This window comes from Eleutherodactylus coqui, chromosome 1 (genome assembly GCF_035609145.1).
Source record: "Eleutherodactylus coqui strain aEleCoq1 chromosome 1, aEleCoq1.hap1, whole genome shotgun sequence".
Lineage (NCBI taxonomy): Eukaryota > Metazoa > Chordata > Amphibia > Anura > Eleutherodactylidae > Eleutherodactylus > Eleutherodactylus coqui.
In genome coordinates, this window is record NC_089837.1 from 303540999 (window position 1) to 303558758 (window position 17760).

The window sequence follows — 17760 nt, forward strand, 5'->3', positions numbered from 1 at the left end:
AGTATTTTTTTAAAATGTTGTGGGTTAACCCTTGGTAACAAGACGCTATGTGATTTATTGTACAATACACTGCAGTACTTCCCCATTGCAGTGCATTGTGTTTTTAGCTCTATCCTATAACTCGTCTTACAAGAAGTATTTCAATGGCAGGCCTGGAAGTCTCTGGCTGCCTTATTAATTGCTCGGCATCCCACAATCACATTGTGGGGATGCTGGGGCTCATTGTATTGTTTGACAAAAGGAGCCACACTCCTATCTAACCAATTAGATGCCTCAGTTGCTGTTCTCATCAATAGCTAAGGGACTAAATGGCCTTGATCAGAATTATTTCCGCTTCAAGCCATTGTCTGCACTGGCTGCTTATGGTGTGAGCTCAGATCCTGTGTCCCTTCTGTACAGTTCCCTCTGTCGTACATGTATGGCAGACGTTAGGAAGGAGTTAAAGTGCACCTCAAGTTAAATATGGAGGTGGGAGAGATTTTACTTTGCTTACTTTTAATGTTCTCATTATCAGTTGGTGTATTGTAATCAATAGGTGCCTATTAGCTCACATTCCTGGGAGATGGAGTATGGCTCTATCTTAAGCCACAGCTTTAATTAGTTACAGTGTGGCATAGCCTAAAGCCCCATTTACATGAAACGATTAGCCATTGCGTGTAAATGCGTGCCCATCTTGCACTTACCGTACACTCTTCGATCATCGCTGACTTCAGGTCATCATAAAATCCTTTGTCCCGATAACAGGAACTGCTCACTGTGTTTTCCGCGGGCAGCGCTGATAACGTATGCAGCCCGCGGCAGAACAAATCAATTATATTTAGAGAACAGACCACCCGCTGTTCTCTAAATACATGCAAATAATGCTAGTTAGCCACTAATGGACTAATTAGCCCATTAGTAGCTAATGCAAAATATTCGCTCAAAACTGTCAGTTTCTGATGAATTTTGAGCATTCATCTTTGCGTGTAAATGAGCCTTAACAGTGTGTCATGCTGTGACTTAATAAGTAACATTACAGTAGGTAGGAATGTATCTTTTCCCATTAACAGTACACTCTGCCACAGCAGGCGAGACCTGAATATGGAACAGGACTGTGAAATTTCCCTGTGATGCCCATGTATTCTCTGTGCCTGACTACGGACAATTTAACAGTATATAGGATATCCCAACTGCAGACTACAGGCCGCTGCACATGGAAGTCTGCAGCTTGCTGCTTGGAGCCCAGGGCAACTACAAAGAACCTGAATTTCCTTTTTCGGATTGTCCCTGTACCAGAAGTTACTGGCTGTGTTTTCGTGCCTAGAGTTTTACATATTGTTCTTTTTACATGTTTCAAAATTGCAATCAGGTCTTTGCTTCCATTTCTAGGATCAGAAGCACAAATAGAGCTGGAGTTATTTGTCAATAATCAAACGGCTGCTCGTCTGAACCGCGGGGAGGAAGATTTGGAAGACATTTTAATTCTCCACCTGGATAGAGGAAAAGACTTCTTTTTGTCTGTGAGCGGAGACTATCTGCGCAGCTGCTATGGCTCCTCCATCCAGATGTTATGTTATATGAGGGAGCCCATCAGAGACATGTCTCCTGACACCATCAGAGAACTAGTATGCTCATCCCATCAATATGTTAGATATGCTTTAATACTACTCAGATTTAATAGATGAACTGTGTTTGTTTGTCTTTCTCTTTTTGCAACTGTAGGCACATATGCCTCTTCAAATGAAGGATGATTTTGTTGGTGCAGTGAAACCTTTAGATGTCCCCAAAGAGCTCTGGATGATGGTTGATCACTTACACCGGAATGCATCCCTGCAGGTCAGGTCTCTCCTATTCCATTTTTTTCACCAAACTACAACCATTATTGATGGCTTTATATATTGGTGACCAGTCAGGAGGGAAAAATACATTCCAGTGCCTGTAGGGGATGATTACCTGCTCTATTTGTCTTCTCAGATTTTGTGCCTTTGCTGCTCAGCTCCATTAGAGCAGAGCTGTGATCAAACTATAGTGTCTACAGGTAGTCTGAGGCACAACCCTTGGCTCAGTTGTTTAGGGAGGCACACCCCCTGTCTCATCATTGGTGCAGGCTGCTTCTGGCTCTTCCCATGCAGTTCTGTCTCCTCTGATTGGCTGCTGTGTATGAAGACAAGTCCATCAGAGAATCACCAGGACATCAGTACATGGAGAGCTGGATTCTATGGTTCAAAAGTATTTTATTATTCGCAACGGAGAATACATTACAGTCACAATAAAGTATACATTACAGTCAGGGTCAAGCCGCCATCTCGGTTCTTGGCAACTTCTGCGGCCTCCTGACATCCTGTGTGGAATTTTTGTTAAACAAGTAAAACATAACACATCAGAGTCAATCAATCGTACCCCCCTGAAACTTAAACACTAAACTTCCTATTTTTGGGGGATTTGAAAATAAAAGAAACAATAAGACTTTCGGTAGGTTTATTAGGTGGAAAAGGCCTGTATGGCCAGAGAGAAGGAGAGGGGAGGGGAGGGGGGGGGGGGAGGAGAGAAAGTGAATAAGAGAGAAGGTTGTAAATTAACCAGCTAGTGAATAAGATAAAATAGAATAGGATAGAGTAAGTTAGACTAGAATAGATTTGGAATAGATTAGAGTAGGAAAGAATGAATCAGATAAAATAGAGTAGAATAGAATACAATAGGTCCGTCCTATCCCTGAGATTTCATTTTTGCAAGCTTGACATATCATATTGACTCTAATAGTGGGGCTATCCCAGCCATTTAAAGGGCGGAAGAGCCATCACGCAACCACACCTCTAGTTCAGGTGAGGTCCTGAACTGCAGCCATACTGCCCAAGTGTTGTAAAATTTAGAATACCTCATCTCATCCTTAGCACTCAACTCCTCCATCTGTTTTAGGTTATCCATAGCTTCCAACCACATCAGACATGTCGGGGGAGGGGTTGCAGATTTCCATTTTCTAGGGATTATTTGCCTCATTGCCAATAAGAAAAAGCGTAACAGGGAGTTTTTGGTATTTGACAGTGGCCCCGGGAGAGAGCTGGATTCTATCGCAACGGCAGAATAATTCTAAAGTACTAATTACTAATCCATCAGTGAGGGGGAAAACTCATTAATTGCTTCACACATACTGAGCTAATAGGCCTTGGGTGGATCCAGGAGGGCCATTATAAAAAGCAAAACGAAATCAAATGCATTCTAATTCAGACACCAATGTTATTTGAATGCTGTTTTGTTTCAACTGTAATAACTTGTGCCTTCTCTGGATATTCCGGTTTCTCACATAGCTTTTAAAAGCATTGGCATGTCTGTGGCTTATCTAGGGAAATTGCACTGAAGGGCCACTTTTATTAAACTATTTCACGATTGGTACGTTTTATGGGAATTGGACAAATGACCTGGGAGTGCAGCATAAAATTATTTTTTTTCGTTTGTTTTTGGTGGATTAGTTTATGGGAATCCACATTAAATTGGAGAATTGAGTGATTTGAGCCACTTTGAACAAGGCCTGATCATTGCTTCTACACTAGCCGGAGCTAGTATTTCAAAAACTGACAACCTTGTGGGGTTTTCTCATGCAATGGTGTCGAGGGTATACAGAGAATGGTGTGATCAAGGAAAACCTGCAGAAAAAGGGGATCATGTTGACAAAAGGTCAGAATAGGATGTCAAGTTTCATTCTGATGAATGGATGGTGCTCAGTCAAACAAATAGCAGCCATATGCAATGCTGGGGCTTTCAAACGCATCATTCCTTAGCATGAATGGGCTATAACAGCAGACTATAACAGTATGAGTGCCTAAAAACAGGAAGGCAAGACTGTAGTAGAGAAAATGGCACAAAAATTGGATTGCTGAACAGTAGAAATACATTGCCTCGTCAAATCCAGATTCCTGCTCCATGCTGATGGGAGGGTCAGAATTTGGTGCAAGCAGCATGAATCGTTGAACCTTTCAGGTGTCCAAAGGCTACTGGATACAAATTAATGGTGTAGGAAATGTTTTTCTTGGCACACCCCGTGTCATCCTCATACCTGTGGATGGATGCCACAATAAGTTGCTGAAGTTCTGAAGGCCAAAGGGGCTCCAACATGCCAGTAGATGCATATCTCTAATAAAGTGGCCTGGGAGCCACAATTTGGTTGCTGTGAAGTGACTTCTTGCAATGTAGTTTCACAGTATAGTATTACATTATATTGTTATACATGGAGCGTGTAGAATTCAGAATTGTTTTAATGTTGAATATTGGAAGGGTTGTCCACTTGTGTGCTTGTAACTCAGAATACATAGTGTGCTAGTAAACCTAACTATACCCTTTCTTATTGTTTGATTGCAGGAAGACTTGTTCCAGCAGCCTGGGTTAAGATCGGAATTTGAAGCCATTAGAGACTGTTTAGATACTGGATTCCCAGAATCTATCCGTATCCTTTAAGACTTAAAATATAATTCAATGACAGCGGTCACAATACTTTGTGCTATTTACAAAGCTTCTGTCTTTTCTACCTGCAGTCCGATTGTTTAAAAAAAATTCATGACCAGACCGAAACGTACAGTATACGTTTGAGCAGAAAACTTGCCAGGTTTTTCTATTACTTGTATTATTAGGAGTTGTGCCATAAAGGGCTATTTTGGATGATTTATGCATTTTGGTGTGGAAATCACAGCAGCAAATTAAAACTAAAAAGCGATTTGGTATATGGAAAATTTGCACTTGTGTGAAAGGGCCCTAAATCTATTCAGCGACACTCTGGTCCTTCTACTAGAATTAAAAAGGTTCTGGGACAGATGGGCGAGTGTGGTGCACAACACATGTGGATGCAGCTACTCCTTCACAAATACAACAAAAAAACAGATTCAATCAGCACTTCCTATAAGTTTAATTTAATGTGCCGATGCCTAAACAGCAATGAGCCTCTCGGTGTAGGGTCCCAGCTATATGGGCTCATATATTGTGAACAAAATGTGGGCTAAGACCCTTGTGTCTTGCAGACATGCGCTCGATTGCTGCTTTTTCAAACGCTGTCTGCTCTCTTTTACCGTGTTTAGCGCACCTTATCACCCATCACAATGATGGGGTACATTAAAACCCGCTGGCGGAGGCAGGAACCTGCATCTGAAAAGGAAAGTAAAATCACGGCAAAACACTGTGATTGAAATAGCGGCATTTTGCCGACTGCATGTGAGAGTGGCCTTACACCACGATACAAATGTAAGGAATTTCATAATTATCTAAAATCAATGGGCCAAGGGATGACATTCCACACTTGTCAAGGAACAACAAATCTACTGTGATAATAGAGAGATTCTATGGGAAAATATCGTTTTTCTGCTGCTTCGTCTTTTAGGCTATGCTCTCACATGTGTTTGTAAGGCAGATCTGCATTTGCATCAGAAAGCTCCAACATGGATCCTGCTCCTAATCCATGGGTAAAATGTTCATGCTGGTTTCCTGACATGGGATCTGTAGATGGAGAGTTATGAGATGGATATAATAATTTCCGCACACTATTTCAAATCCCCGACTTGAGACTATGGTTTAGATTCCCATTCACACAGATTGGACACTTTTGGGCGTGGATTTGATGCAAAATCTGCTCGTAAGCATGGCTTTATACTTCAGCTCATGTCGCTGACCTATTTAGTTTGGGTTAGGATTTTCTTGAGATCGATTCTTGAGATGACTACTCAAAATAAGGCCTCCTTCACATGGGCGACAAAGACGCGCGATTTTCACATGTTGCTACAAAACACGTATGTAAAGTCTATGCTTTCTTATGGGTTCCCTCACATTTGCAATGTTTTGTAGTCTGTGACATTGTGAGTCAAAAACCTTGCAGGTTTCGCGATATGCATGCGACTTGTGAGTTTTTGTAGCCCATGTTTCTGTGATTAGTTCAACAAGCACTGGCTCTGATTGGCTGAGCGACAAAGCTCATCAGAGCCAGTGCTCGATGAACCAATCACAGCTATTCAATGAAAGAATGAATGGCTGTGATTGGTTCATCGTGCACCGGCAATGATTGGCTGAGCCAAGTTGCTCGTGTACCAATCACAGCCAGGCCTTCCTGGAGGCGGGGATTTTGATCTCCAATCCAGGAAGGGCTGGTAGACTCCAAGCAAGTGCCAGGGAGCTTCAGGGAAGACCCGCGCCGGAGATGACTGCGCCTTTTAGGTGGTGCTGTAAAGTCGCGCGACCTTGTAGAACTACAAAATTGCAGTATTGCTCGCAAGAAAATGCATGAACCACCGATGCGCTATCGCTGCGGTGATTTCATGTCACCTGTGTGAAGGAGCCCTTAGGCCTCATGTCCACTAGATTAATGGAATTGCGGATTCCGCAGCGGATTTTGCCCATAGGGAATCATTGGCCATCCGCGGTCCATTAAATTGATTTTTGCACCCGCGGATGGCATTTTAAAAGAATTGCGTTTTTTCACGCGCGGGAGAACTACGCGGCATCCTCCATTCTGCCGCGGATTCCGCACGGATCGCCAACATTGCTATCACATTGATAACAATGTGTGCGGATATCTGCATGCAAAAAAATACCATTTAAAGCGAATCCACCGCAGATTCTGCACGGGTTGTATTTTTCGAGTGGACATGAGGCCTTACTGTGAGAAATGGTTCTTCTAGAGGGGCATTTTTTCAAAGAAGCCAAATATGCATAGACAGGAGAAAAACTGGTCTTGAATACAAGGTGGTCTTCTCAAAGGTGAAACCTCCAACAGATAACTGTATTGCACAATTAGCCTAATAGAACTACTGGGTGCAGCGTAAGATGATATGGCAGTATAAGGCTATTGCTACATACATCATCAAGTCTTGGTACATGTGATACAACTGTATGAGATTTGTCCGCAGTTTTAAAATAGTTGCAAAACACCAAAGTTGCAATTCTGTTAAAAATCCACCATCTCAAGCATGTTGCAGTTGCACACGATTATATTGTTGCCTGTCGTAGAAAAGTAATGTGTAACTTTGTAACTTTGCTGCCAAAAACTCAACAAGTTTGGTTTTCGTGCAACAATGTGGTGTGGTCATGCGACTGTGTAGACAGAATTACATGCCATGTTGCCCTGGAGCCCTCGCCCAATTCTGGTAGGCCCTTGTTTTTTGTGAGCTTTTTGAGCAGAGAAATGCTTTCCTTAACGTTCTGCAAGCTGGAAGCAACCATTCTGTTGTGGAGGCATTATTGCTATTTCTAGAAGGCCTCCCAGAGCCGGTTATCTGCTCCAGCTATTATAACTGGTGTTTGGAGTGCGCTGGAGATTACAGCAGTAGTAAAGAGGTAATGATCTTAGATGTTCTCCCATCACTAGACTGCTAAGTTTAACAGATAGTTTTGACTGCTTGCAGCTGCACTCCTGTAGTTACAGCAGCCAAACCCACAGGTGGAAGGAAAATGGGATATGCACAACACTTTTGTAATACGGTTTTTCTACCTCAATAAGCCTTAGGCTGGGGTCACACAGGTTGTATTCCCGATGGAAATCTTGCGGTTTTGCCGCAGCGAACAAACGTGAGATTTCCGCCAGGAAAGCGCAGCTTCAAAACCTGCGGCACTTAGCTGCGGGTTTTGGAGTGGCTTGGCTGCATGCTTCTCTGTTGTGGCCGGCACTTCCATAGAGAGCAGCGAGGCTGCAACGGAAAAAAAAATAAAATAAACGGCCGGGAAATTCACGCCACTGCATCGGCTTTACCGTGACGGATTGGCCCTTCCATGTGGATGAGATTTTTGACAAATCTCGTCCACATGACTGGCCAATCACGGAATTAGCGGCCGCAGGCGGATTTGCCGCAGTGAAATTCCGTACGGAATTTCTACGGCAAATTTGCCCTGTGTGAACCCAGCCTTATAGAAAAAAAAAAGTGGTCTTGTTACTCAGAGCAACCAAGTAGAACTTAGTGGTCTAAAATGCAATTGTAATTTAAATTGATTGGCTGCCAGTGACCACAAGGCCACTTCTTTTTTTAACACTGACTGTTTTGGTAAATGCAGCAGAATTGCTCTCTAAGGCCAGTTTGACACGTGCGCATAATACAGACCAAGATGGTGCACGGTGTGTTTTTTGGTTTTTTTTTTCTTTTAGTCCTTTTTTTTTGTGCGAGTTATATGCATGCAAAAAAAAAGTGGCCCAATAGAAATAAATGGCTATTGGCGTTGCGTGAGCGACGTGCAATGACATTACGCTCGTATGAAAGAGGCCCCTTGGTGGTAGATCATTAGAATCAAAGGGCAGTATGAAGTCTGAATTGAGTTTTTATTAAGATTATAGTATGGATCTCTGGTCCATATGCATTGCACAGTTAGGTGTCAATCAACCATAGCATTCATCTAAGACACGAATCCATACTACACATGCAGAAATTTGGCTGTAATATACTAGTGTAAAACTGCCCTTAAAATATATATTAGCTCATCATTGAAATGGCTAAGAAAAATACGAAAACCATTAATTTTTTGTCATTTTAGATTATTTCGATGTTGCCACTGCATCATAGGAATGTGTTCAAGTGCTTGATCTCATTTCTACGGGAGCTGCTAAATAACTCATTACAGAATCATCTGGATGTGAATATTTTAGGTAAGTGCATCCATAGTGGGAAACGAAAATGAAAAATAACACTTAATTTACCCAGGGTTCATACGCATCACGGAAAACGTGGAATTTAATGAAAGTTATGGAATACCTGGAAACGTCATGGAATTTTCGGATTTGTCATGGATTTTTGTTTTCTTATCTCATTGAATGGCTGTGATTGATTAACCCAGCGCCAGCTTTCATTGGGTGACGCCGCGCTGAGTTAGCCAATCAGAGCATTAGCTTTCTGGAAGCAGGGGCATTCAAACCCCGCATCCAGAAAGCAATACTCTGTCGGCGTAGAGGAGGGAGCGACAGCCTGCAGCAGCGTCGCAGGAGGGGAGTATTGATTTTTTTTTTTTTTTCTACAGCGTATTCCCGACGTATAAGACGACTCCTGACTTGGGAGAAGATTTTCCTGGATTAAAAATTCGTCTTATACACCGGAAAATACGGTACACTTTCATGGTGACAAAATCGCTCAATTTTCTTCCAATGCGACAGTGCTACAAATTGCATGTATGTGAAGCCCATGCTTTCCAATGGGTTCTTTCACATTAGCGATGTTTTGTAGGCTGCTACGTTGCGAGAATACAAAATCGCGGCATGCTGTTTACAGTTGCGATTTGCGATGTTTTGTAGCCCATGTTTCCCTATGGACCCTTCCTTTTTGTTGCATCGCACGAAAACACTGTTTTTCGTGTTGTGCGATGCAACTTTTATAGTAGGAAATCCTATTGTAAAAGCCCTTTCTGCATAAAAAAAAAAAATACATCACCTATCAGGTGCTGTCAGCTGCTGTTGATTGAATGGCTGTGATTGGTTCATCGTGCGCCAGCTCCGATTGGCTGAGCCGTGGCGCTCGAGAACCAGTCACAGCCAGCCCTTCCTGGAGGTGGGGATTTTAAACCTCCAATCCAGGAAGGACTGCCTGGAAACTAAAGAAGTGTGCCAGAGCTGCCTAGGAAACACCCGCCGCAGCTGACAGCGCCTGGTGATATATTATTATTTATTTATTTTTTCCCAGCTAGGGTTCATTTTTGGGGTAGGGCTTATATTGTAGCGACAGAAAATCGCAATATTGCCATGAGAAAACGCAACGATATCCCATACAACAGAGATGTGAAATCGCCCGTGTGGAAGTGGCCTAAAATCTATGAATTTGGCAGTCTCAACTTTTTATCTGTTGCAGGTGTAATCTCTGTTTGTAAATAGCCTAATTTAGCACAGTGTGTCTCTTATATTTTTGTATATAAAACAATATAAAAAAACAATCTTTTGATTGCATGTATTTCGAGTTCCACGAGTCATTGAAAATCAAGATTTTGTCATGGAAAAGTCATGGAAATAAATAAAAAAAAAAAAAACCTGTATGAACCCCGTTACTACAGCACATGACTAGAGGCACTATATGCTTGCTGTCTTGTAGCGATGATACCTTCCTCATTGACTCATTAGCTCCTTCATCCTAGTAAAAGGTGTCGGTTTGTACTGGCAGTGTACACAGAACCTTACTGTACATTATCCGGTAAAGGCTTTCCTGCTTTTACACTTATTTTGTTTGTATTTATTTGCAGCCAGTATATTTGGAAGTCTATTACTCAGACCTCTGCCTGATCAATCAGCACCCAGCAACTTGGACAAGACAAAGTGTCAGGACTTTATTCAGCCGTTCCTCAGTGCAGCAGAATATCCTTAGCATCTGGATTGTCTTATTAACCATCTTTCTTCCAGAAGCTGTGCGCTCATCTGTATGTTCTGGTTATAAATAACAGTTTTTATGGAGTCTTATCTGATTTTATAATATTGTACATCTTCATGCTTGTTGAAAGAGTATGGGGGAATTTGTATGCCTTTACTAACACATACCACTGTGCCTTAGATAACCCAGTATTATAAACTCTGTAATTATGTACATGACTTAAATATTTATCTGTCCCAAACATACCATCTTCATTTACCCTCGTTACCTCACCATATCTTATGTTCATTTTGCAGCTCTATACGTTAAGGATCTCTTAATATTTCTATTTTTTTATGTCCTTTACATAAGTTTAGAAGCTGCTTAAATAGCAATTCCATAATAGCTGAGATCACAGCTTTGATCTGAATTTCTCCTCAACTACCTGCAGATCATCCGCAACCTACTGACTTTTCAGTGCTGTTTAACTTGGTGCGTTGCTATTTAAGCTGTAAACTAATGCTCTGTTCACAGCTGCTTTTGAGTTTCCCTTTTCCTGTTCTGTTATGGGAGCAGGGAAACCGAAGTCCCATAGAGATGGATCCGTCCTATGACGAAAACAAATGGCATTGGGCAAACCCTATTGAGGGGACTTGATTTCGTCCTGCACTCTAGCATTTTCATGGACAGAATAGCACAACATGCTGCGCTATCTTGTCTGGGATGTTGGGATGGATCTGTACCGGAGACTTCAAGAGAATACTCCAACACAGATATGGACAGAAGTTGATATACTGTATTTTGTATATAGTATAAAGGTTATCAAAGCTTGATTTTCATTGAAATGATCATCTTTACATGAGAACGTATGGTCTGACAATGCAAAAACATTTGTTATGGTGCTTGTGTTCTCTGGGGTCAGTAATGGTAAGCTGCAGGAGTCTGACGTTCTTTAGTGTATGGAATTCTGCTTGGATAGTCAATTCTTATAAAGCTTACTTGTTAACACAACCTAAATGTAGCAGTTCCATGTGCAGCTGTGCAAAGTAGCAATAAAGGACATTAACAATACATTCCGTTTTTGTTAACAGGAGCCATGTAATGTGAAAGAAAACAATCCCCAGCTCCTGATGACTTGTATAAGGGTGCTGTATGTTCACACGGGAGGAATTAGTGTCTGACTTTATTCACATACATTCTGCCTCAAATCTGGGGCAGAAATTTGTAGCTGTGCTGCAGATTTCTACTGAGTTGTGCACTTGTTTAGGTGTCTTCATGTGGATTTGGTTCTTCTTAGTAGAAAATCTGCATGCAGAATTCTCAACACTGATTCAGCATGGAATCTGCGTCAAGAAGTGACGTCACCACCTAATCTGCGTGTGTAAAAAACCCTGCTCCATATGGATTACAGTGCAGAATTACATATGTTTGGGTACTTTAGACATGCAGATTTTATGCGGACTCCATGGCAAATTTGCAGCAAAAAAATCCATTGTGTGAACATTGCCTTAAGAGGAGAGCAATCCAAAGTGTAAAAGAAGCACCACTAAGGCCTCTTTCACACAGATTTAATACTCACAAAACATCAATACTCACCTAGCCCCTGCCGTCCGGGTCGCAGCCGCTGATTTCTGCCGCTGCTCCGGGCTTCCTCTGCACTGCCAAATCTATTGCCGTAGGCCAGGTTTGAGAACCCCCGTCTCCAGCAATAGATTGCTGTGATTGGTTCTTGGCGCAGGCTCGATGCCCAATCGCAGCCCTTCATTGACTGCCTCAGCCAATCAGAGCTTGCCGGCTCTGATTGGTTGAGGCAGTCAATGAAGGGCTGTAATTTGTTCACGGCGCTGGCTTGATGCCCAATCTCAAACCTGGCCTACAGCAATAGATTTGGCAGTGCAGGGAAAGCCTGGAGCAGCGGCAGGGAGCAGCAGCTGTGACCCAGATGGGAATGGCTAGGTGAGTATTGCCTTTTTTGCCACATTTTCAGCAGTGCTGAAACCGCTGCCCATTCATTTCAATGGGTGAACCAAGACTGAAAACGCCCAAAGATAGAACATGCATCGCTGTCAAAGCGCATCGTTGAAGACGCTGCGTTTTTAGCTTTGTGTGAGCAGCCCTATTGAAATGAATGGGTGCGTTGTAAAAAAAAAAACGCCTGTGTGAGGGAGGCCTTAGTGAGCAGAGGCAATTTTTTTTTAGACTATACTGCACATCTTTATGTACTGGCATTCCTGTTAGGATGTGCTTTCAATGATCAATACCAATACATTAATGAAACAGCCATCTTATACACTGTAAAGAACAGGATATAAAAAATATTCCCTTACTAAAAATGTATCTGAAAAGCTGCTTTTTTTTTTTTTCTCATCCTAAGGCCGAATGCAGACGGCCCGAGTCGGATTTCAACTGCGAGATTCTTACAGCGGAATGCAACCTGTGCCCCTGCAGTGACCACCGCGGCTTAACTGTCCGGCTTCTTGACTCTTCTCTGTGGATGTGCTGGCTGGTGCACATGCGCAGTGTAGAGCTGGCGCGTCAGCCAGGCTTGCACTGAAATAGGACATGCCGCGATTTTGTTGTTGCGCAGGTTTTTCGCAATCAAAATCGCAGCTGTTTGTGTAGGATTGCATAAGCCAATGCAATCCTGTCGCAGCGTGCAACGGCAGAAATTCCGCCCGTGTGCATTCGGCCTAAAATATTAGAATTTTACATTCTTTCTCTAGTGATCTACATTGTTCTCTGCCATGAACAATAGACCATAACTGTCACCTGAGTAAGCTGAATCTGTGTTTATGAAAATTTATGCATGACATACAAAACAAATGTAATGTTAGTTACACTGTAAATTACTTATATATGTAAGTCCTTGGTATAAAGCCTTAGTGTTTTCCCACAATACTTGTTACATTGCATTTAAACTTTCCGTCGTTCTGTTCCCTCAAGGAACAGAAGAAGGAAAAGAACGGCATTCTGGAGCTCTCCAATGAGGGAAACCAGCAGCACCTGACTTGGCTATAATCTGCCTGGTTTCCTTCATTCTACCAGAAAAGACAGCCTGCGATTATTTGTTTCCACCATTTGACTGAAGACCTTGACAGAAATGTGAACAGAGCCTTAGTTGCACACAAAAGACAATAACTACATTGTATTGCCTTGTTAATTGTAATCTTGTGGTTTTAGGAATCTATTTACTGATGACATGTGACATCAGGCAGTAATGTCAGTGGTTGTATATAGTCATACATCCAGTGCCATAAATCAGTCAGCTAATTACAACCTGCAGGCATTTCCAGCAAAATGTACTGTATATTGTCCAAGCGGGATAACTGAAGTGTTTGAGACATAAATGTGTATTTTTAGACTGTAAAGTTATTTGTAGTTTTACTTAGTTTTTTTATTTTTTTAAACTCCATGTGCCACTTTTGAGATAAATCCACATTTCTGAGTTTTTATTCTTCATTGTAAACTTTCTGCTGTAAAACCTTTGTACAGACGTTATGTATTTGCAAGACACTTGATGTTTTATTTTATTGTTTTATATTAATACAAAGAATATATTTTGAACTACCGAACCTGTAAGATACTAAGAGAATAAATTTTTCTTTATCGATTTAACTTGTTTACCTAAATTTCAGAGACCCCCATTAAGGGGGTAAAAATATCTCTGGTAACTCCAACAGAGTGGATCTTGAAAGAAAAGAAAAAACATGCAGGACTAATATATGTATGTGTGTGTATACTTGAATATCACCATATTTTATTTTTCTTGTTCTAATGCACACCATACTTCAGTGTAGCAGTGTGTTAGAAAGCCTATGAAGCACCCATAGCTAGTGGACCAGGAGGCCTCTAGGTGCCATGGCAACCCATTTGGATCCCGCAATCACATTGTCGGGGTCCGATGGGCAAGAGAGGGAGCCCTTAGGCTGAATGAAGACAATGTCCATCTAGTTGTCTGTTTTAACCGCCCCCACCCCCTTATTTATCCAGAGGAAGGTAATAAACTACAATAGGCAGAAGCCAATTGGCCCTTTCAGGGGAAACAATTCCTTCCTGACTCCATAATGTAGTCAGAATAATCCCTGGATCAAACTTTAATAGTTCCTACCTGTCTGTAAGACCTGGATCAACAACCCACTGGTCACCTAATCTCTATATCCTGTAATATATCTCTACAAAGACGTCTAGTCCCCTCTTAAACTCCTCTATGGATTTTGCCATCATGGCGTCCTCAGGCAGAGAGTTCCACAGTCTCACTGCTTTTACAGTAAAGAACCCCCTTCTGTGTTAATACAGTGATAAAACCTGCTTTCTTCTAGACGTAGAGGATGCCCTCTTGTTACCATCGCAGTCCTGGGTATAAACAGATCATGGGAGAGATCCATGTATTGTCCTCATGTATTTATACATAGTTATTTGATCGCCCCCTAGTCGTGTTTTTTTTAAGGATGAATAATCCCAATTTTGATAGCCTTTCTGGGTATTCCAGCCCCTCTCATTCTATGTATTAGTTCAGTTGCCCTTCTTTGAACCCCCTCAAGCACTGTAACATCTTTCCTGATCACCGGTGACCAGAATTGTACGCAGTATTCCATGTGAGGCCTGACAAGTGCCTTATATAGTGGGAGGATAATGTTCTCGTCCCTCGCCCCTGTACCTCTTTTAATGCACCCCAAGACTTTATTAGCTTTTGCAGCAGCTATCTGGCATTGGTTACTCTAGTTTAATCTACAATCCACTAGTACCCCCAGGTCTTTTTCCATATCACTTTTCCCTAGCAGTACACCATTTTGTGTATATTGGTGACATCCATTTCTCCTGCCCATGTGCATAGTCTTACATTTATCCACATTGAACTTCATTTGCCATTTTTCTGCCCAAGCCCCCAGCTTATCTAGGTCCGTTTGTAGCCGTACCTTGTCCTCCGTTGCATTGATTATTTTGTATAATTTTGTATCATCTGCAAATATTGATATTTTACTATGCAGTCCCTCTATCAGGTCATTGATAAATATATTGAACGGAATGGGGCCTAGTACTGAACCCTGTGGCACCCCGCTAGCGACGGTGGCCCAATCAGAGTTCAATCCATTTATTACCACCCTCTGTCTTCTATCTCTGAGCCAGTTCTTTACCCAGATACACACGTTTTCACCCAATCTGAGCTGTCTCATTTTATATATCCGCCTATTATGCGGCACAGTGTCAAATGCTTTAGAGAAGTCCAGATATACAAGATCAATAGACTCTCCCAGGTCCAGCCTAGAACTTACTTCATCGTAGAAGCTGATGAAATTGAGTTCATGAGAGGTCGATCATGTCAGACCATGCTGGTGTTGTTTTCCTTGAGGTATTCTAGGTTGGTGTCTCTCAGAAACCCCTCGAATATTTTCCCAATTATTGAAGTGAGACTTATTAGCCTGTAGTTACCAGGCTCTCTTTTGGACCCCTTTTTTGTATATTGGAACCACACTGGCAGTGCGCCAATCCAGTGGTACAACCCTGGTCTTGATAGTACCCATAAAGATATGGTCGTCTAGTTTATCACATCACTTAGTTCCCTTAGAACCATTGGATGTATTCCATTTGGACCCGGTCATTTATCGGTTTTAATCCTCTTTAACCAGCTCTGCACTTCCTCCTGTGTTAGGCATGCAATATTTAGTGGGGGGTTCATTTTATTCCCCCACATCTCATGTGACTTTTCTTTTTCATTTGTGAATACACATGATTTCTCCTGCATCATTTGTTAAAGGGTCAGTGCTCTCAGTGTTTAGGGTTATTATTTTTGCTCTTTTTGGCGATCAGTCTTTCTTCCTCCTCCTTAATAATTTTGATATTTTCTTTACATATTGTTTTCTTCCCTGTATGATTTTAGTACTTCTTTGCTGCCTTTTTGACTTAGTAGTTTAAACGCTTTTCTTTTTTTTTTTGTTTATTGTCCCCCTTACCGTCTTGTCGAGCCACATTGGTTTCCTTCTACTTGTAGTTCTTTTATTTTTAAAGGGTATGAACTGCTCACGAGGTGATTAGGATGTTTTTAAACTTCTCCAATTTGTTGTCTGTACTATTCTTTTTGAGGATGTTGTCCCAATTAATGTCACCAATAGTAGTTCTAAGCTGATTAAATTTTGCTTTACTAAAGTTTAGGGGTTTTTTTTGGTCCGGTTTGTTAGTTAATAGTAAGTCCAGAGTGGCCCTATCTAATTGGCTACCGCACAAGCTGGGCAAGGTAGTTATCTTTAGGCTGCCTGTCCACGGGCGTTGCGAAATCCCGTGCCGGAGATCCGCCGTGGGAGCCATCGCCCAGGAGCAGGAGCCAGCAGATGGATCTCCGCGTTGAGCCTATCAGGGTCACCACGGAGAATCACGGCAATTCGCAGCATGCTGCGAATTGCCGGCCGTGAGTGGACAATCGCTATGACTCTCTGCTCTTGGACAGGGGGACTGCACTTTCCATAGCAACGCTATGAAAGCGTTCCCTGCGTCTGGATTATCGCTGCGGGGAATGCAGTGAGAATTCGCCCGTGGACAGAAGCCCTTAATTGTTCTGAAGACCTTATCACCCTTGTGAGATTTGCAGGGTTCGTCTTCCCATATTATATCCGGGTAATTAAAGTCCACAATAATAATTACTTCATTGTGGTTTGACACCTCTTCTATCTCCCTTAACCCTTTCCAATCCATTTATTTTTTCTCACCCATTCTCCCCAGCTCCAAATAAATTGGAGCTGGGGAGAATGGGTGAGAAAAAATACATTTTCCCTGCACCCTCCTGAACTGACAGAGTTCAGGAGGGTGCAGGGAGGGACCTGCTTACCTGTCCGGCGTCTTCCGCATTCTCCTTCTGCCTCCCGGCTCCGTGATCACGCGGTCACATGATCGCCGGGTCGGGAGACAGAAGGAGAATGCGCAAGACGCCGGTCAGGTAAGCAGGTCCTCCCACAGTGCAGGCTCCTGGCTCGGCGTTCATGTGACCGCCGGGGGTCAGGTAACACCGGCGGTCACATGATCGCCGACCGGAATCTATGCATTGCATAGCGCTAATTGAGAGCTATGTAATGTGTAAAGGAACCCTTTCTGCCTTCTCATCGGTGGTCCTCGATGAGGACCAGTGCAGGAGTGTATCTGCACCCAATGTGTCTGACGATCGGGTGCAGATCCACTCCTGCACTGCAGTGTCGGGCCTGCCCCGACATCGGAGCTGTGGAGGGAAATGATGATGTCGGGGAAGGCCCGACATTGGACTGGAAAGGGTTAAAGGGGTTGTCTCGCGGCAGCAAGTGGGGTTATACACTTCTGTATGGCCATATTAATGCACTTTGTAATGTATATCGTGCATTAAATATGAGCCATACAGAAGTTATTCACTTACATGCTCCGTTGCTGGCGTCCCGGTCTCCATGGCTCCGTCTAATTTCGCTGTCTTCATGCTTTTTTAGACGCGCTTGTGCTGTGCGGTCTTCTCCCCTTCTGCTCGGTCCAGGCACGAGCGGCA

General features: G+C 42.6%; 1 protein-coding gene across 6 annotated transcripts in view; it reads left to right on the forward strand.

The window, feature by feature from the left end:
* INPP5B (inositol polyphosphate-5-phosphatase B) overlaps nt 1–13877 on the forward strand; it is a 111228-nt gene extending 97351 nt beyond the window's left edge. For all 6 annotated transcript variants that reach the window (XM_066574790.1, XM_066574792.1, XM_066574794.1 and 3 more), the window contains 6 exons: nt 1369–1604; nt 1702–1815; nt 4333–4417; nt 7160–7287; nt 8473–8584; nt 10159–13877. In XM_066574790.1, the coding sequence (XP_066430887.1) occupies nt 1369–1604; nt 1702–1815; nt 4333–4417; nt 7160–7287; nt 8473–8584; nt 10159–10280 (797 nt within the window). In that variant the 3' untranslated portion in view covers nt 10281–13877. The remainder of the gene's footprint in view (nt 1–1368; nt 1605–1701; nt 1816–4332; nt 4418–7159; nt 7288–8472; nt 8585–10158) is intronic.
* Nucleotides 13878–17760: the final 3883 nt, after the last annotated feature.